Below are 20,758 nucleotides of genomic sequence, written 5' to 3'. Positions count from 1 at the left end.
CCAACACCAACACGCGCCTTTGCTCCTCCTTTCCTCTGTCAGTTTCTGGATTGGAACCACCACCCCTCTCTTTTCATGCATCGTTTCACAACAATTTTAAATTTGTTTTTTTTAATTAATATTTTTTAAATCATTTTAATATAATATATAAAAATAAATTAATTTTTTTTAAAAAAACAATCCATATCAACAATTCTAAACACTGTAAATTGCTTTCAAAATTCTTGTGATTTTGCTACTATTTAGTATTGTGTTTTTAGATCTTCTTAACATGTTGATATAAAAATAATTTTAAAAAATATTATTTTAATTTATTTTTAAATAAAAATATTTTAAAAAATAATCAATAAAATTCTCCTCTTGGAAATTATTCCATGGGTTTTAGAAGTACTCAAGATTATGTTTTGGAAGTTACTTAATAATTTATTACATAATTGTTATGGGATTGGACTATTAAGAGTTCGTTCATTTTTTTTATGAATGCATTATCAGTCTAGGTTTAAAATATTTATTTATTTTATTTAATCTCAAAACTCACACCCAAAAGCAATGTAGAAGTTCATGTTCTATATAAATATCATGATCCCATCAAGAAAGGGATTAATCCGGTGTTAGAGAGGTTTCCATATCCTTAATTTTTAAACATAAACATTTAAATCATCATTTAATTTTTTTTAAAAAATATTAAATTAAAATAAAAATATGAAATAAATGTCATAATATAATATTGTATATTATAATATATTATAATATATTAAAAATGCTTGCTCTCGTAAAATAAATATGTCAGTGTGAAAATCTCATATCACATGTACTTTTTGTTTTCCAGTTTTAAAAGTATTTTTTTAAAAATTATTTTTTAATATTTTAAAATTATTTTAATATATTAATATTAAAAATTATTTTTTTAAAATAGTAGGGTATATAATGCATCCCAAAGTCATCGTTATTTTGTCCTTAACCCCTAATAAGTTTAGCGTCTAATGATATTTTTAAGAGTTAATTACAATTTAAAATAAGAAATTTGCAAAAGGGTCAACCGATCACCAGCTTCCAATTCCCTTTCCATCACCTATCTGCATAGTTTGGTCAACCAACTACAATATTTAATTCTGTGAAGCCAGCCCCCTCTGTCACTCCCTCTCTTCCTTATAAGCCAACCAACCAGCACTTGTATCTCCAGCTCATTTCTCTCTGATTTTTCTCCACAGGACAAAACCATGGATGTCGAAGAAACCCAGCTTCATCGCTGCCCATCAGATACCGATCTTGATTTCAGCTTCAACTCCACCGCCACTGACCGCACTTTCGCCTCCTCAAGTGCTCGCTCTAGTCTTGCTCGTTCTAGTCTAACTCTCAGCTTCAACGACCGCCTCTCCACCACCTCCACCACAACAACAACGACCACCATCAAAAACTCTCTCCACCATCGTAAATGTGATCCACATTGGTCTGCTATAAAAACAGCCACCAACCTATCTACAGATAGCAAACTCCACCTCCGACACCTCAAGCTCCTCCGCCACCTGGGCACAGGAAATCTTGGCCGTGTCTTTCTTTGCCAACTTAGAGACTGCAACAATGCAAACTTTGCTTTGAAAGTTATAGATAAAGATTCCTTAACCAATAAAAAACTATCTCATGTTCAGATGGAAGGTGAGATTCTCTCCATGCTAGACCACCCTTTCTTGCCTACACTCTATGCCCATCTCGAAGTCTCTCATTACACCTGTCTTTTGATTGATTACTGTCCTAATGGAGACCTCCACTCTTTGCTACGTAAACAGCCTGGTAATCGGTTACCAGTTCAGGCTGTTAAGTTCTTTGCTGCTGAGGTGTTGGTGGCTTTGGAGTATTTACATGCCGTAGGTGTTGTTTACCGGGATCTAAAGCCGGAGAACATATTACTACGTGAAGATGGTCATATAATGTTATCTGACTTCGATTTGTGTTTCAAAGCTGATGTTGTCCCCACTTTTGACAGAAGGGTCCACAAAAAAAGAATGGCGGGGTCCACGAGAAGAGGAGGTGGTTGTTTCGGCACGGTTAATCGGAGGGGAGTAGAGGAGGAGGAAGTGGTCGAGGAAGAGTTTGTGGCGGAGCCCACGGCAGCTTCGTCGAGATCCTGTGTTGGGACCCACGAGTACCTGGCTCCCGAGTTGTTGTCCGGAAACGGTCATGGTAATGGAGTGGATTGGTGGGCTTTTGGGGTTTTGGTCTATGAATTACTGTATGGAACGACACCGTTCAAGGGAGGGAGTAAAGAGAGCACCTTGCGCAATATAGCATCGAGCAAGCACGTGACCTTCCGTGTGATGGAAGGGGAGGGTAAAGGGATGGAAGAGGCCAGGGATTTGGTTGAGAAGCTGTTAGTCAAGAACCCAAGGCAGAGGCTAGGGTGCATCAAGGGCGCCACAGACATTAAGAGACACCCCTTTTTTGATGGGATCAAGTGGCCTTTGATAAGGAACTATAAGCCACCGGAGGTTCGTGGCCTCGTGGCAAAAAAGGGGAAGAGCCACCCAAGTGGTCACTTGCTAGGGAGTGTTTCTTCCCCTCGGAGGAAGTGTTGGTGGAGGTTGTGGAAGAAGGGTGTTAGCGGGCTTGGAAACTTGCTGAGAAGTAAAGGATCCAGTCCAAGATATTATCCTCTGAGCAACAGCCAACATTACAATGGTAATTATCATCATTACAAGGTCAGGAAAAGTGCCTAGTCGGAGGAGGATCCATTCCGAGCTAGCTCCTTCAAGGTTTAGACCTTCGTAAGGGCATCTCATATTATACTTTTAGCTCTGAAAACTTTGTATAATTAGATCATAGAAGGGTGACGGGCAATGTCAATTTTGGAGTTGTTGCCAATTTTGCTGCTGCTGTGCTGCTGCTATTTTTCCTCGACACACTGTACATGGGTCGGACTACTATAAATGAAGATTCATACTCTTAGTTGTTAAGCTTTTGTACCTATTGAAATATACGAACATTTTATGCGAATTTGAAACTATCACTCTTGTAGTCGGTGCTCACGAACTGTAATTGTTCTTGTTGACATTTTACCTCACCAAATCTTTCTTCCAATTTTTCTCATTATTCACCCTTCTTTCCTGAAGTAATAAAAATTCATACTCTCCTCGAAGCAATGCAAATTTACAATGACTAAACTTCATTTTGGGTATACAAGTTTTTTTTTTTTTTTCGGAAACAACTTGAACCCGTATCTAAAACTATAACTATTAGAGTGTAAAAATTATATGTTTAGAAGTGTAAAAGTTATTTTTGATATTATTATATTAAAATGATTTAAAAATATTAAAAAAATATTAATTTAAAATAAAAAAATAAAAAAAATTTAAATTTTTTTAAAAACACTTTTAAAATAAAAAAACAAATCTACATAATTTAAAATCCACTAGCTCAATATCAAGGGTAAGGATTGGGGCGGTTAATCCATAAATTAATGGATCAATCCAAGTCTTCATAAAAAAAATAAAATAAACAATTTTGCTTCAAGTTTTTTTTTTATAAAAAAACCCATGAATGATATTTTTTTTAATAAAAAAATAGAGTTTTTATTTTTTACTTACCTAACTCGGTACAAGTCTTATAAATAGAGTATTAAGAAGCTTCGGAATCTTCATGGAGAGATACAAATAATTAGTATTTAACGAGCAATTGGTAGTTGTTTTTAGTCATGAAAATTTTTATAAGGAACAGAAAGAAAAATATATTTATTAATTGAAAATAAAAATTATTTTCTTGAAAACACATGCTTTATATATCTTTAATTCTCTAAACATAAATAAAATATTTAAAAAATATTTTTTTTCAAAATCTTCTTTTTAAAAATAGGGTTATATTCTATTAACCTCATTTTTTGTATTTATTTCTTTTTAATATTTTCAATGTAAAACAACTAAGATTGTTTCTTTTACCTCTATATTTTAGAAAATTTGTATTTAATAAATATGTTTACATAATTTTAGCAAAGGAATCGTTTTCATTTAAACAAAAAATATTTTGAAATAAAAAATTAAAAAAATACTTTTTAAGTCAAAAAAATTAAGTACAACCTTTAAGTTTATTTTTTCTTCAAAAACATGATCATATTGCCCTCTCATTTATGATGAAAGCGGAAGTTAATGATAACAAACAAACATACAACATCAAAATTTAATAAGCCAATGTGAATTCTAAATTCTAAATTTTATTCTTTTTAAAATAATACTGTTAAAGTTTGTCTCTTTAGAATGTTTATAAAATTTTAATTAAATTAAAAACCTTACCTCAACTAGAAAAAAACAAAGAAATAAAAAAAATTTATAAAATCCAAAACAATGCATCAAATCCAAGAAAAATAACAAAATTAACCCAAACCCGAATTTTAAGATGAGATTTTTGATATTTCAAGATTCAACGGTTCACGTAGTGTCGAAGGAGCTATCATAGGAGATAGTCTCTAAAAACTCTTATAAAGATTTAAGTCTAGTCCAACAATCAAATAAAAATTAAAGTGTTTTTAGACTATTATTATAGTTTGGAGCAATCAAACCTCTTTTTAGATTTAAATTTATTTTATTTATTTATAAATACATTTATTAAAATATAACTTATGGGAAATAAATCTTCATCTAGTTATAATACATCAGCTCATAATCTCCTGTGATGTAAAGCCCGATTGAATCCATAAGTTATTTATCTCAATCATGAGATTTATATTTATGTAAGAACAATTGTTCAAGGAGTCTTAAATGTTCTACCTTTTAATATCATCATTAAAAACCTAATGAGCTGAAGCAAGCAAGTGTGATGATGAGTCATGATTTCTCTAACAATTTTATTTATTTTTTTTACTAGAGTTGGTATCATCTTTCCAAGAAAATCCACCCAAGTCAAAATCCATAAAATCTTGCAATGTCCCCAGTATCAGAACTTCCATCATGGATATAAACACATAAATATTAATATTCTCTAAGAAAAAAATACAATAAAATTCCTCAATTAAAATCTAGGGTTTAGAAATCTGAGAAAAACAATAATACTTGAGTAAAAAAAATGAGTTTCTAAACCTAAAACTTCATATATAAACAATTATCTAATTATAAACATAAATAATCAAGTATAAATCATAATGTCCTTAATCTTAAAACTTCATAATTTTTACATGCAAATAATTATTATTTTTAAAATGTATCATGATTCATAACAAACCTTTTAAGAGAAAACCTTGAATGTGATTTGATGAAAACAAAACTATGTTTCTCTTAACCCTTAATTATTTTCACAACATATATTTATGAGATAAAAAAGTAATAGTTTTATGAATAAACTTTTTAGATACCACAAAGTAGACATTAGGCTACGTCTGTTTCTCACCAGTTTTTGTATTGTTTTTGCGGTGAAACAAATACAGTAAAGTACTTGGTAACAAACCAAACTGTGTTTTGTACTGCAGGACCCACTAAAAATTTGAGTTTGAAGCACAGTTTTTGTGCAGCAATTTTTACATATTTTTTTAATTGAGTTTCATAAAACCCTATTTGTTTTTGTGTTTCAAAAGCGCTTTTGAAAAAAATTAAATTTTTTTATTTTTTTCTTTACTTCAAATTGATATAATTTTAGTGTTTCAGATTATTTTGATGCGTTGATATCAAAAATAATTTTTTAAAAATAAAAAATATATTATTTTAATGCATTTCTAAGTAAAAAACAATTTGAAAAGCAATCGTAACCATATTTTCACCAAACATTTTATATATATTTTTTGTTACACATATCTAAATTCAACTAACCACACTTTTTTTAAACCACAACCACAAAAGCTACCTTAAAAACAAACACACTTATAATATTAAGCATCTGAAATTAAACAAGCATATGTGTACATATATTTGATTTATTAAGATATATAATTGAGTACAATTTTAATTTAAAATATTTTTACAAAAAAATAAAACAATCATTTGATTATTTCCTTGGATTTGGATTTGATATGTGGAAATTTGATTTATTTATGAAATCAAGTCAAGATTTGTGTTTTGTAAGAATATAAATTTGAACGTGTATTACGGAATGAGATTTGATGTTATAAAAAGTACCTTTGTTTGTCTTTAAAATATTGTTGAAAAACTCTTATAGAATATTTAGGCTTGATCCAATAAAATTTTGTTTTTTGTAGACTTCAAACTAGATGAATAAGGTTTGAAAGCTTTTGAGAGAGTTTCTTCGCTTAAAGTGCTTTGTCTTGAAGAAAATTTTGGATCTCCAAAAATCCTTTTTCCTTTTTATCTAAGGTAAGACCATCTACTTATAGAGGTTTGTAGTGGCTCTCAGGTTCTTTTCTAATGCCACCTGATATTATTTTATTGGTTGATTTTTATTTATGGAATCTTGTATTTATGATAAGATATTTTAAATATCTCATCTCATGTGTCAACTTTCCTTTCATTGATCAATAAATATATAAAGATATATTTATTTTTCATATTATTTATTTTAATTTTATTCTAACTTTTCATGTAAAAATGAAATAAAAAGGACCCATAACAAATTTTTATCAGTGAAGTTTTTTTGTTTCTATTAACATCCATCAAAAACTGCATTTATTAAATAGAAAATTATTTCTCAAAATTTATCACAAGGTGACTGTTCATCACTGAGAATCTCTCTGCCTTGCTTGATGCTTTATCTCACAAACATTGACTATGGTTGTGTTCGTTTTCTGAAAACTGATTTTTGAAAAATTACTTTTTAAATTTTTTTATGTTTGTTTGTCATTACAAAAGTTGGTCAACAGAAAACACTTTTCAGTTAACGGAAAACACTTTCCAGTCAAAGAAAATTTTGGTTTGGTTTTCAGGAAAGTGTTTTCCTTTTATTTTGAATGGAAAACACTTTCCGAAAGTTGTGAAAAATTTAGAAATATCATATTATTTATTGATTATATTAAATTTGGTTTTCAAACTTTGGATTGCTATATATATTTTGTTTTCATTAAATTACCGAACATCAAAAAATAATCCATTTTCTTGAAATTTATTTTTTTAAAAAAAACTATTTTTCGCTAACAAACAGGACTCCAGGAAATCCTAACGATTTGCAAGAGGCAGTTCCTAAGCAATCTTGGACAATTTGCTGTTAGTTTTGTTAAAACTTTTTTCTTTATTTGACTTTCTTGAATAATAATAAAAAAGTTAATTTGGGATCTCTTTCTTTCTGGCCTTTTTACTGTGTTGCTGAAATGGACCAGTCTTATGTTGCTTCAAGTAATATTGTACCTTCATAGAAATCAAAATTTAAAATGACTGTTCTTGTTGTATATGGTCAGTGTTCTAGAACAAGAAAATAGACAAAAACATCTTAGGATAATGATAAAGATATAATCTAAATTTGTTTTCGACATGGTTGTTGTTAGATAGTAATCTTTATTTGTTATAGTTTTGAACTCTTTATTTCGAGATAGTAATCATTTTGTAGTCTTCGAATCTGCTGTCTCGAGATAATAATCAATATATGATATTGACTACTTTACAGAAGAAGAACATTATATAAAATTGCTAAAAAAATATATTTAATTTCAATGATTAATGAATAGTTTTGGTTAGATATTGGCTCGTGTGATTAGAAGGTAGCGCAATTCGAAACATTGCTCTTGTTTAGCTTAGTTGTTTCCTTAATAACAGAATATTGTGAGCTTATGAACTCTCTACTGTGCGTCGGCAGAAGTGACAGGCAGAATCCCTGCCAACCCACTAAACAAGAAGGGAGAGGCACACTCAGATTACAGTCTTGAAGAAAATCATTACACGAGGAGAAATGCTCGAAAACTCCATATTGGCAGGTCTAGCAACAATGGTAGAAAAGAAAGGATGTATTGATTGATGATCAAAGAATTTCCACGTCTCATCTCAATCATTTTTCACTCTTTAAAACTTCCAGGCAACCACAGGTCCCATCATTTCATTCTAAGTTTCTAATCAATCAAGAAGCATTATTGATGATAGAAAGTTAAGCAAAATTGGAATTGGTGGAATGATCATAATCATAAACTGAGAAGAAGAGCAGCAAGTTGTAGTAGAAGCACCTAGGCTGTAAAGTGTAGGCGTTGACTCCGGAAAAACCGAAAGAACTTTTACATCGTGACTCTCATGGCCTTTCTCCACTTTCTTGCCCATATCAATCTTTCTCCTTTTCTGTTTATTATCTACCTCTCACGTTCTATCCGTAAAGGTTGTAGGTAGGTCTCTGTCTTAGTCTCTCTTTCTATTCCTTCTCTTTGCCTTATTGATTGCTTCACGGGCTTATTTATGTTCTGCGTTCTGTCATTGCCTTAGACATTAGTTTTCAGAGTCAAAACCAAATACCTGTTCTTAGAAGTAATTTTCAAGTTCGGTTTGTCCAAGTCCTTTATTCAAAGTTCTCTCTCTGTGCTTTCTTTTTCTTTTTTCTGTCAGGAATTGGGTGAGTGTAGAATTGGAACCAGGGACATGCGCTTTAAACTAAACATTGCAGGCTCGATTTTTTCTTTATTGACTGAATTCTAGTCATTCTTGCCTCGGAAAGTTGCAATGTTGGAGAGGACTTGTTTTTAACTCTGCTGTCTTGTGACTTCTTGCATCACACTCTGAGTGCTCCACAACCGAGTGCTTCTTTTCCTATTCAATTTTGCATCTTCATTTTTCTTGAATATGATGCCAAGCCAGTTGAATTCTCCCATTCCTTACAACCTCTTTTGCTTGGTCTTTTTGATGCTTTATTTCCATTTTGTGTTCGTAATATCATTAAATCAAGAGGGTGCTTTTCTTTTGGAGTTTACGAAGTCAGTCATTGATCCTGATAACAATCTTCAAGGCTGGAATTCTTTGGACTTGACTCCTTGCAACTGGAAGGGAGTAGGTTGTTCTACCAATCTTAAGGTAACGTCTTTGAATCTCCATGGCCTTAATTTGTCTGGTAGTCTGTCTACAACTGCAAGTATATGTCATAATCTCCCTGGTTTAGTCATGTTGAATATGTCCTCCAACTTCTTTTCTGGTCCCATTCCTCAGTATCTTGATGAGTGTCATAATCTAGAGATTCTTGACCTTTGTACCAATAGGTTTCGTGGGGAATTTCCAACACATCTGTGCACACTTAACACTCTTAGACTGCTTTATTTCTGTGAGAATTATATATTCGGAGAAATCTCTAGGGAGATAGGAAATTTGACTTTACTTGAAGAGCTTGTCATCTATAGCAATAATCTCACAGGTACAATTCCTGTATCAATCCGTGAGTTAAAGCATCTTAAGGTCATCAGGGCAGGTTTAAACTATTTCACAGGTCCAATACCGCCCGAAATTAGCGAATGTGAGAGCTTAGAGATACTCGGGTTGGCACAGAATCGTTTCCAAGGTTCTCTTCCAAGGGAGCTTCAGAAACTTCAGAATCTTACCAATTTGATCCTTTGGCAAAACTTTTTGTCTGGGGAGATTCCTCCTGAGATAGGAAATATCAGCAACCTAGAGGTGATTGCATTGCATGAAAATTCCTTTAGTGGGTTTCTTCCAAAAGAACTTGGCAAATTATCCCAGCTAAAAAAACTGTACATATATACCAACCTGTTGAATGGAACAATTCCTCGGGAACTAGGAAATTGCAGTAGTGCTCTTGAGATAGATCTTTCTGAGAATAGGTTAAGTGGGACTGTTCCAAGAGAGTTGGGGTGGATTCCTAATCTCCGCTTGCTTCATCTTTTTGAGAATTTCCTTCAGGGAAGTATTCCCAAGGAGCTTGGAGAGTTAACACAGCTGCATAACTTTGACCTGTCCATAAATATCCTGACAGGTTCAATTCCTCTAGAATTTCAAAACCTGACATGTCTAGAGGAGTTGCAGCTTTTTGACAACCATCTTGAGGGTCATATTCCTTATCTCATTGGGTATAATAGTAACCTCTCTGTCCTTGACTTATCTGCCAACAATCTAGTTGGTAGCATACCTCCATACCTTTGCAGGTACCAGGATTTAATATTTTTGAGCCTTGGATCAAATAGGTTGTTTGGAAACATTCCTTTTGGTCTGAAAACATGCAAGTCTCTTAGGCAGCTAATGCTTGGGGGTAACTTGCTTACGGGAAGTCTCCCTGTTGAATTATATCAACTTCAGAATCTTTCTTCTCTTGAGATTCATCAAAACCGATTCTCCGGGTATATACCCCCCGGTATAGGCAAGCTCGGGAATTTGAAGAGGTTGCTCTTGTCAGATAACTATTTTTTTGGGCAAATTCCTCCAGAGATAGGAAACCTGACGCAGCTCGTTGCATTCAACATTTCTTCCAATGGGCTCTCTGGAGGTATTCCTCATGACTTGGGAAATTGCATAAAACTTCAGAGGCTTGATCTCAGTCGGAACCAATTCACAGGCTCTCTCCCGGAGGAAATTGGCTGGCTGGTGAACCTGGAACTCCTGAAGCTTTCAGACAACAGAATTACTGGAGAAATCCCAAGCACCTTAGGCAGTCTAGACAGACTTACTGAGTTGCAAATGGGAGGAAATCTTTTTTCTGGTGCCATACCTGTTGAGCTTGGTCAACTTACCACTCTCCAGATTGCTCTCAACATTAGCCACAATCGCCTTTCTGGTACAATTCCCAAAGACTTGGGGAAACTGCAGATGCTAGAATCACTCTACTTGAACGACAATCAACTCGTCGGTGAGATTCCTGCGTCTATTGGTGAGCTGCTGAGCCTTCTAGTCTGCAATCTTTCTAACAATAACCTGGAAGGAGCAGTGCCAAATACTCCCGCATTTCAAAAAATGGACTCAACAAATTTTGCAGGCAACAATGGCTTGTGCAAATCAGGTTCTTACCATTGTCATTCTATGATCCCATCTCCTACTCCTAACAAAAACTGGATCAAGGAGAGTTCATCCAGAGCTAAATTAGTGACCATTATTTCTGGAGCTATCGGGTTAGTTTCTCTGTTTTTCATAGTGGGAATCTGTAGGGCTATGATGCGTCGCCAACCTGCTTTTGTTTCACTTGAAGACGCAACAAGGCCTGATGTCGAAGACAACTATTATTTTCCTAAAGAAGGGTTCTCGTATAATGACCTTTTGGTGGCCACTGGAAATTTTTCGGAAGATGCAGTTATAGGAAGGGGAGCCTGTGGCACAGTGTACAGGGCTGTTATGGCTGATGGGGAGGTAATTGCCGTAAAAAAGCTGAAGTCTAGCGGTGCAGGAGCTAGTTCTGACAATAGCTTCCGTGCTGAGATATTGACCCTCGGAAAGATTAGACACCGTAATATTGTTAAGCTCTTTGGATTCTGCTACCATCAGGACTACAATATCCTTCTATACGAATACATGCCAAATGGGAGCCTCGGAGAGCAACTTCATGGAAGTGTCCGAACATGTTCACTGGACTGGAATGCTAGATATAAAATTGGTCTTGGAGCAGCTGAGGGTTTATGCTATCTACATTATGATTGTAAGCCTAGAATCATCCACCGTGATATAAAGTCGAACAATATTTTGTTGGATGAATTACTTCAGGCTCATGTAGGGGACTTCGGCTTGGCGAAGTTGATTGATTTTCCCCACTCCAAATCCATGTCTGCTGTTGCAGGTTCATATGGTTACATTGCCCCAGGTATGCCTGTCATTCGAACAAAAGGAGCCCAACTTTTGCCCATCTTGATTGTGCTTAAATATTCAAATTCCATCATGTAACAAACTGTAACTTTTAATTGATTTTCATGTGCAGAATATGCTTACACATTGAAGGTGACTGAGAAATGTGACATCTATAGCTTTGGAGTAGTTCTACTGGAACTAATCACCGGGAAACCGCCTGTTCAATGTCTAGAGCAAGGAGGGGACCTGGTTACTTGGGTTAGAAGATCAATTCAGGATCCAGGGCCAACATCTGAGATATTTGACAGCAGGTTAGACTTGAGTCAGAAAAGCACCATAGAGGAGATGTCTTTAGTTCTCAAGATTGCATTATTCTGCACCAGCACATCTCCACTTAATAGGCCAACAATGAGAGAGGTCATTGCGATGATGATTGATGCTAGGGAGGCAGCAGCGAGTTCCCATCAGAATCTCCAACAGCAGAATCCCCTTAGATGAAGATACTTGCCTGCTGAGGTTAGAAATGCAATTTTCTCTCTTCATTTTATTTTTTGAAAATTTATGCGCAGGCTTCCATTACTGAAATGGTTGGTTCAGGTAACAAATTTTCTTACTTTTTTTGCAGATTGAAAGGGAGTTTAGGGATTTATTCAGAGACTACGTGCAGCGTGAATATTTTCTTCTGCCATCCATGTGTTGATCCGTGGGCTTGTTACCTGGATATACTTCCTGACAAGGAGTATCTTCTCTCCTTTCTTTGTGCTAATACTTTTAACCCGCCTCATTTGGGCATTGGAAATACTATGCTCACTCAGTTGATACAAACCTAAAACTACTTGCTTCATGCCAAACCAAAGTCTTCAAAGTAACATCTCTTTGTAATTGTCTCATCCATCTTCCTGTATATGTTGAAGTTTATTTCACTTAATGGTTTAATGATTTGATGCTATGTCTGCAACTTGTAGAGTCCTCTAAGAACCTGGCTAATAAAGTTGGCAAACACCCTATTAGGAAAAGCTCGAAAATTCTCAGACCTGTCATTTGTCATTCCCCTTTCCCACTTTTGTTCATTGAAATTATAATTTTCTCATATGGATTTCATATCTAAAATCATGTGTGGGATTTTCTGTTTTCTATATTAATTGGTCAAAGAAATATTCATTTGATGTAATTAGAGAGATACTTAAAAAAATAATGTTAGCCCACTTCTGCAATTAAACTTATGCTTTTAAATCAGCTGTAAATGCTCTTAAATGGCTTAGGCCTTTTCTGGGCTTCAAGTTTGCCATCTCCATTAGCTTCCCGTAATTGATTCTCTTCATTAACATGAACTTTTCCTGGTGGGATTATATCTCCATTAGATGGCATATTGAAAATACTTTCTGTGGCTGTACTTATTCTGCAAGACATTTGCAGTTGAAATTTAATGGCAGCCAACTAAATCAAGTGCCGTGGAGCCCTAGGATAGCAGCCTTTCTTGCATGATAAGGAATCCCAAACCCAAATCAAATGTACTCTAATCTCAAATATTAAGTTAAATAAACAAAATGCCAATTGTTTTCATTCATCCAGTGAGGTAATGGCCTAGTTTTTAAGGACTTATAAGACAAGTCCCGGAGTTGATGCCCAGGTTCAGATCCCCATTATGCACCAAGTATCAAGATTGGGTTTGACGATAGTTTTATATTTCATTATTCAGATGGAACACAGTAATCTAAAAATATTAAAGCGAAATTAATCCAATTCCTGCGGTGTTGAATCTCAAAGAAGAGGTCAACGGTTTTTCTTGGATAAGCACAAAATACAATGCAAGTAATCTACCTATAGCCATGGCTTGCTGCTCCTTAATGCTAAGAGACATCAGTCTTTTCAAGCTGGAAGATGTCTTGTTTCCAGATCCACTAGGCACAAACTGACGTGGAACTGTTGTTGACATGTTCGTGGACTAGAGGAGTTTGAGAGTGTAGTGATGTCGTCTTATTTTTGTGGACACAGCATTAAGATGGAACACAAAAATTGCAAAATGTTAATGCAAGATTCAATTCATTGAATTTCAAAGAACAAGTCCATGGTTTTTCTTGGATGAGCACAAAATACCATGCAAGTAATCTAGCCAGCCAATGCTTGCTGCTCATTAATGGAATTAAAGAACCACTTGGCCCTTACACTACTTTATCAGAATGTCCATATTTCCCAAATCTCATTGTCTCAAAATATCCTCGTTTCCAGCCCACAGAAGCACTATCCAGTATCCTGTAGCACCTGGTTTTTGACATTTCCTTCTCGCAGTCCGGCTATTGGCCCCCCTTGCTTTGTTTCACTGCTGACACAGCCAAGGTGGCCTCTATTATCAAGACAAATAGAGCACTCTTAGCAAGTGAAGCCTTTCCACCACAGGCCACTGTGCATGTATGCATGCAATTGAACGAGAAACCCCTAGTCAAGGAATTTGTAGCTCACCTGGCGTCTATTTGTCTCGCCAGTATTTGACCCAGTTGAGGTGCTGGATTCTCACGTTAACTTACGCGTCATTAGTTCAACTCAATTCTATCATTTATTAACTACAACTTTTTTTTAAAAAAAAATCTTTGATATATACCTAATCAAAACTGATTTAAATTAAAATTCAATCCAGACCAACTTTCGATTTATAAGCTTATGGAGTTAATTTACCTGACCAGACTAGATTTGATAGATACGCAGAGTCAGTACTTTCTTTGTAAAGAAAAAAAGAGTTGAACAACGACAGACATTAACAAAAATATTATCATCTAGATAGTTCAAGCTCCCTGAGACAAGCTTAAATCCAAGGATCTTAATTCAGTATTTAATAATAATTGTTTTTAATAATAAAGGGGCCACCGAGATTTATCCAGTTGCCTGTGTTTCAGAAGATATGATTCAAGATTTCTCATCAAATGATAAGCATTTCCTTCTGTAATGCGTCAATCAACCTATCAAAGTAGGAAATGAAAGTTTGAGAAAAGTTTGTAATCTTATGTAGACATAAACTTTAGCCTCCAAAATTGACTTACTTCTTTTATATATAAAAGGCTTTGGCTGAACAACCTAGCTAGCCCTGGGGAGTGAAGATATATATATAGCCACCCAATCTTTTCACACCAGTTCCTCGACGTCATCCATCCGTAGAGTTAACCATCATCCTTTCTTCGTGGCCTTTCTTCCAGTGGGGAATGGACATTTTAAGTCCCTTTCTTAAGAATTCAAGAAGAAAATAGTCCATTTTAATGGTTGTTGACTACCTTGTAAAGTGGGTGGAAGCAGAAACCTTTACAGAAATAACCATTTCTAAGGTGGTTTCATCATTTTTATTGAAGAATGTCATTTTCAAATCTGGGCATCCCCGGGTGCCCATAACACACCTAATTTGACAATAAAAAGATGCAGGAACAATGTTAGAGGCTCAACATTGAGTACAAGTTCTCCTCGGTCACACACCTATAAACAAACAAATGGATTAGTAGAGCTCACAAACAAACTATTATTGAATAGTTTGAAGAAGAAAATAGAAGAAGCTAAAGAAGAGTGGGCTTAGTTGCTTGATAAAATTTTATGGGTTTACAAAATCACCTTGAAAACTTCACCTTTTTCTCCTAACATATGGAACTGAGACTGTTATCCCAGTAGAAATAGAGTGTTCAAGTTACAGGGTGTTGCATTTCTCCTCAGAAAACAATGATAAATAGTTGATGGCCAATTTAATAAAGAGTGAAGCCTTCAGACATAGAGTCATTGAACTGGCCAAGCTACGTTCAAATTTGGAACAAGACCAGGATGAAATATTGCATGCGAGAGGCCCATAATGTTGCCTTTCGCCATTTTATCAGAATAAACATCTCTCATTAAATGCAACAGCTCGCCGTCTACATTATCATGGACAGTAGTCACGTTTCCATGCATGGCTGGAAACTCCTCAGGATTATTCTCAATCTTCCGCAGCTTGGGCAATCTTCCAATTTCAGTACTTAATCAGGTTGTTCAAATGTACTGTTATGTTCATACAGATATGATCTTGTTCATGTTGGTAGAGCCTTTGTATTTATGAAAATTATGCAGCTCTCACCCTTACTCCTGAACTTTGGAATCTCACCACCACTAGAGAAGGGTAACGAATGAATGAACAAGCATGAATTCACCCTTCTCCTCTCTTCATACTAATGGCCTCGTTCCCTTATTACTTAATGTGAACAACACTCTTTCATGTAAAGATCAAGACATCATGGATTGAAAGAGTTCGAAGTTTTACTGGATTGGATCGGAAAGGAAAGATTAAGTATTGAAGCTGTGAATCTCAGTGCAAGACAACAAGAGAATTCAACTACAAAGGAGTAGTCCTCAGGCTGTGACTTTCCTGAGCCTTGAAGCCAATGTCCTCACTGAACTCTGTTAGGTCTTGCGTACTGTTATGCAACGCCTCTCTCTCTCTCTCTCTCTCTCTCTCTCTCTCTCTCTCGATCCCCTCTGCATAAAATGGGTATTGGAGATATTATAATCACACTCCCATTGAAAATCATTATATCTTATTGGAATATTCTTTTGGATACTTAAATAGCTACGCTTTGAATGGTTTGTAAAGAAGAGGGTTGATATTATGTTGTTGAGGAATTTAAGTTAAGTATGAAAATTAAAATTAAAATTAAAATTTATGTAATTTTTATAAATTTATTTATGTAATTATTGATAATTTATTTTGTACAGTGATATCTTTTGAATTATATTAGAACTAAGAATTATAGTATTTTTATGAATTATTAATATTGTTAAAATTATATTAGTCATTTACTATTTTAAAATGATTATATTTTATGTTATTTTAAATAAATATTAAGTTTCCTGTAACAAAAAAAATATTTTTTAAATGATTTTTGAATTAATAAAAAATAATTAAGATTGGTAATCCAATTTATTTTTATTAGTATTTTAAATAGTATAATTAAATTTAATTATATATATAATATGATGTGATCTATTTTAAAAAAAATATGCTAAGAAAACAAATAAAAGCATTTTCTACTTTGATTACATTTGTTTTTCACCGGTTTTTGTATTTGTGATGAAATAAATACAATAAGATATTTGGTAACAAATTAAACTGCATTTTGTATTACAGGGTCTGCTAAAAAATTAAGTTTGAAATGTAGTTTTTATATGCTTTTTTAACTGAGTTTTATAAAATTCTGTTTATTTTTGCGTTTCAAAAGCATTTTTGAAAAAAATTATTTATTATTTATTTTTTTCTTTACTTCAAATTGATATATTTTTGGTGTTTTCAGATCATTTTGATGCGTTGATATCAAAAATAATTTTTTAAAAATAAAAAAATATTATTTTGATGCATTTTCAAATAAAAAACACTTTGAAAAGTAACTACAACTACACTTCCACCAAATATTTTATACTTGTTTTTTGTTACACATAAACTTCAACCACAATTTTTATAAAACACGTATCTAAATCTAACTAACCACAACTAACCGCATTTTTAAATTTTTTTAAATCACAATCACAAAAGCTACCTAAAAAACAAAAACTCATGAATGTTTGTTAACGTGGTTAAAATTATATATTTTTAATTTTTTTAAAAAATAATTTTTTTAAAATAATTTTTTTATATTTTAAATCTGATAGCTATATTAAAAATAATTTTTTAAAAATAAAAAAATATTATTTTAATATATTTATAAAAAAAAATACTTTAAACCGAAATCACTATCATATTATTAAATACACCATATTTGAGAAAAAAATTGATTTGTTTTATTTTAAATTGTATTTTGTATTGTTTTAACATGTTAATTTTAAAAATAATTTTTTTTAAAATATTATTTTAATATATTTTTAAATAAAATATATTTAAACAAATTACCTCTATCACATTTACAAACAAATAAAAAAAAAGATGACAGCTTCTTTCCGAATAGCACAAATAATAACAGTCTCGAGAGACGAGACAAACAAGAGAAAATGTCGTGGTGTGTTCTAAAACCCTTTAATGTCTCGTTGATCAACGTCGGCGCAGTGCGCAACCGAATCCCATTTGCTATCGGCGGCATTGGTTGCGCCTCCTTCGTCGCAACCGGTTTTTGGCGGCAGTGTTGTTCCAATCGATTAACCACCCCTCCTTTCGCTTCCTTGAACACTTGCACTTTCCCTCGTAACTCCCGCCCCCCCTTTTCTTAAAAGTTTTATCTCCTTATTTCGAATTGATTAGCTAAATGTGTGTAACTAATTAAATTGGATACAAAGTTTGAGACTTTATGAGAATTGATTTCTGGGTTTTGGTTAATGTGTGATAGTAATGAATAGAGTAGAAAATTTTGGATATTTTATGGGAATTGATTTGTGGGTTTTGGTTAACATGTGTGTAACTGATCAATAGAGTGGAAAAGTACGTGACTCTTGTAATATTGAGTTTGATAGTATTGGCTTGATGGATGTGTCGAGTTGAAAAGTCTCAACTTTCTCAATTGTTGGGTTTAGAAATTTATTAAGGATTTTGTGAGGTTTGTTTGTTCAAATGTATGATTGTTTTGTTTGAAAGTAGGTTGATTTATATGGTGATTCGATTTTGAGTATTTGATGGCTGACAATGGTCAATGGCTGTTTTGAGTGTAGCTCAAAAGGAGGCTGTTAAAACAGACAAGGCTCCGGCAGCATTGGGACCATATTCTCAAGCAATTAAATCCAATAACCTTGTATTTGTTTCTGGTGTCTTAGGTCTCATTCCAGAGGTATGGTTTAATTCTCCATTTTCATTTTGAATAACCATTTCAAATTTTTCTGTTCTTTTGGTTTTTGTAACTTGTAATTTTGGAGCATCAAATGGGCTTTTATCGGGGCCCTTGATTATTCTACTGTTACGTGCATGTTGAGACAAAATCACGCTACTGCATATACAATTTTGTTTTTCAGAATCCCTTTCCTGGATACTTATGATATTTTCTTGATACATTAATGCAGACTGGGAAGTTTGTCTCACAGGATGTTGAGGATCAGACAGAACAGGTAAATATGCAACCTTTGAATTAGCAACTCATGTTGTAGATTTGTTTTCTTTCTTGAGGTGGTGTTCTGCTCAAGAGGCCAGCTCTGATGGCTCTGTAAATTTAATTTCTTAGTTTTGCGTATTCTACCTTTTATGACCAACCTGCTTTATCTGAGGATGTGCTGAAACTGTAGCGAATAGGCTTTTCCACTGGTGTAGTGCCTCCCTTGGTTTTATATCGAATTAGCTTGGTCCTTTTTTATTGATTGCCCTTGGTCCTTTTTTATTGATTGCCCTTAGTTTGATTGCAAATCTGCGATGGATAACTTCTCAGTTTCAAAGCTGCTAAATGGATTGATAACTGACAGATTTGACTTCAAGAACTTTACAGGTACTTAAGAATATGGGGGAGATACTGAAAGCTAGTGGTAGCGACCATTCCTTAGTAGTAAAGACAACGATAATGTAGGATTCACTTTTTGCCTTGCAATATCGATTTTTTTTTTATTGATGATTAGAAAGAGAATCAGCTTTTTTCTGTTACGTATTTTTGTGTTTTCTGCAGGTTGGCTGACTTGAAAGACTTCAAGAAAGTGAATGATATCTATGCAAACTGTATGTTCTATTGATTTTTTTTTTTTTTGCAGAATATTTGTACTGGTATGTTATGGAACATAGAGCCTTTCACCCTGTTTGTGTCGCAAATTACTATGTCTACTCGACATTGGACCTGCCAACAACAAGAAAACGAAAACATTGTATATCACTCTGCAAATGTAGGATATGCCTCAGTGAAAATCTTCACTGCCTAGCATTGCAGATACACTTTCCACCCATGCTGACTTTCAAGTTTTCAATATTTTAATGATAGTCAATTGTTGTGGAACTCTTGTCAGTGCAGACTAAGAATCCAGACCTATATAATCAGATAAATATTGATCAGTCATCTAGATAGGTGAAGAATTGTCTGTCTCGGCTGCAATAGGATTGTTAGAAATTCATCTATATGTGATCGACTTGCCATTAACTTGGGATGTTGAATGAAACTGGAACATGTGAATCATTTTGGCTGACTCTTGATTATCATGCATGATGCATGTTAGAATTTTGTGTCTTTCTTTATTTTTGGTGTATTTCTTCATTTTTCTGGTAGAGTTTTGGCCGAGTTAGAGAGCTTTTCTGCAGCGTCATTTTTTCCTTCTTCTTCTTGCCGAGTTCAAGTGCTTACTGAATGACATTTTTAAACTTCTGAAGGATCTATTTTTGACATTAGAGCATGCCTCAGGAAATTTATTTGAAATCTATTTTGTCCATCATTTTCCTTGAAAGAGATTTGTTATCCAGCCTTGGTGAGAAAATGGAAGTTGTTATCTAGCATCTTTGACATTATTGCACTTTGCAACCTAGGTTAACAATATGGTTTGTTTTACAGACTTCCCTGCACCATTTCCTGCTCGCTCAACTTATCAGGTAGCAGCGTTGCCTCTGGATGCCAAAATTGAAATCGAGTGCATTGCTGAACTTCCCCAAAAAGTGGAGCCTCAGCCAGTTTCGCACACATGACCTAGCCATCCATAGAAGGAGCTCAAGGCTGTTTTCAGAAAGTGCTCAAACTAATAAAGTGGGATGACAATAGCGATTTACTTACCCTTGGATGTATCTCTCAATATTAGCAAGTACATGCTTGAGAACATGGGGCAAGTGCTAGGGTAATCATGGAACCAAAAAATGAACAAACATCGAGGAATTTACACTTTCAACAAGTGCCATTATTCGATGAATGTGTAGTGGGGTTCTAGACAGACTTTTTGAGCCTTGCAATTTGCAACCTTTATGTTAACCTTGCATCTGACGCAGCGCATATTCCTCTCTCTAGTTGGTAATCTCTTGGTTTGGTTGGCATTCAAATCTGCTCTTTTTGGGTAGGTGACTCTCTGCTTATCTGGTATATATTCAAAGAAAGATGCTAAGATATTCTCTTAGGTGCAGTTTGGAATTTTGTTTCAAACAATGTTTTATGACTTTTTTGTAAATTAAATTTTATGTTATTATATTGTTTTGATGAGTTGATGTTAAAAATAAATTTTTAAAATTAAAAAAATATTATTTTAATATATTTATAAATAAAAATATTTTAAAA

General features: G+C 33.9%; 3 protein-coding genes across 4 annotated transcripts; all 3 read left to right on the top strand.

Annotated features, from left to right (window-relative positions):
• Positions 1–1,129: 1,129 nt before the first annotated feature.
• On the top strand, positions 1,130–2,951 carry LOC133703789 (serine/threonine-protein kinase WAG1-like). The gene has a single exon (XM_062128468.1). It carries the CDS (start codon positions 1,221–1,223, stop codon positions 2,712–2,714), a length of 1,494 nt encoding a protein of 497 aa, XP_061984452.1. The 5' UTR covers positions 1,130–1,220; the 3' UTR covers positions 2,715–2,951.
• Positions 2,952–7,776: 4,825 nt separating this feature from the next.
• LOC133703176 (leucine-rich repeat receptor-like serine/threonine-protein kinase At1g17230) lies at positions 7,777–12,111 on the top strand. Its single transcript, XM_062127626.1, is given in 3 exon segments — positions 7,777–11,628; positions 11,743–12,069; positions 12,072–12,111. Coding segments are annotated over 3 exon segments (3,309 nt in total). The 5' UTR covers positions 7,777–8,681; the 3' UTR covers positions 12,107–12,111.
• A 5,424-nt stretch (positions 12,112–17,535) lies between these two features.
• Positions 17,536–20,479, top strand: LOC133702843 (reactive Intermediate Deaminase A, chloroplastic-like). 2 transcript variants are annotated; one of them, XM_062127164.1, is made up of 6 exons: positions 17,538–17,787; positions 18,249–18,364; positions 18,594–18,638; positions 19,010–19,083; positions 19,184–19,233; positions 20,051–20,479. In XM_062127164.1, the coding sequence occupies exons 1-6, from the start codon at positions 17,598–17,600 to the stop codon at positions 20,179–20,181; spliced, it is 606 nt and encodes a 201-aa protein (XP_061983148.1). In that variant the 5' UTR covers positions 17,538–17,597; the 3' UTR covers positions 20,182–20,479. The 2 variants fall into 2 exon arrangements, with proteins under 2 accessions (XP_061983149.1, XP_061983148.1); XM_062127165.1 differs by lacking the exons at positions 19,010–19,083; positions 19,184–19,233 and adding an exon at positions 19,266–19,394 and having other exon boundaries at positions 17,536–17,787; positions 20,051–20,116.
• The last annotated feature ends 279 nt before the right edge of the window (positions 20,480–20,758 follow it).

The sequence above is a fragment of the Populus nigra genome, chromosome 9 (assembly GCF_951802175.1).
Source record: "Populus nigra chromosome 9, ddPopNigr1.1, whole genome shotgun sequence".
Lineage (NCBI taxonomy): Eukaryota > Viridiplantae > Streptophyta > Magnoliopsida > Malpighiales > Salicaceae > Populus > Populus nigra.
This window is presented reverse-complemented; position numbering and strand designations above follow the sequence as displayed.

What these genes read in the sequence shown, in the direction of transcription:
- LOC133703789 (XM_062128468.1), top strand. Translation starts at nt 1,221, where the DNA reads ATGGATGTCGAAGAAACCCAGCTTCATCGCTGCCCATCAGATACCGAT.
- LOC133702843 (XM_062127164.1), top strand. Translation starts at nt 17,598, where the DNA reads ATGTCGTGGTGTGTTCTAAAACCCTTTAATGTCTCGTTGATCAACGTC. An exon ending in TTGAGGATCAGACAGAACAG is followed by an intron (nt 18,639 to 19,009) that starts GTAAATATGCAA and finishes AGAACTTTACAG; the next exon opens with GTACTTAAGAATATGGGGGA. An exon ending in GTAGTAAAGACAACGATAAT is followed by an intron (nt 19,084 to 19,183) that starts GTAGGATTCACT and finishes TGTTTTCTGCAG; the next exon opens with GTTGGCTGACTTGAAAGACT.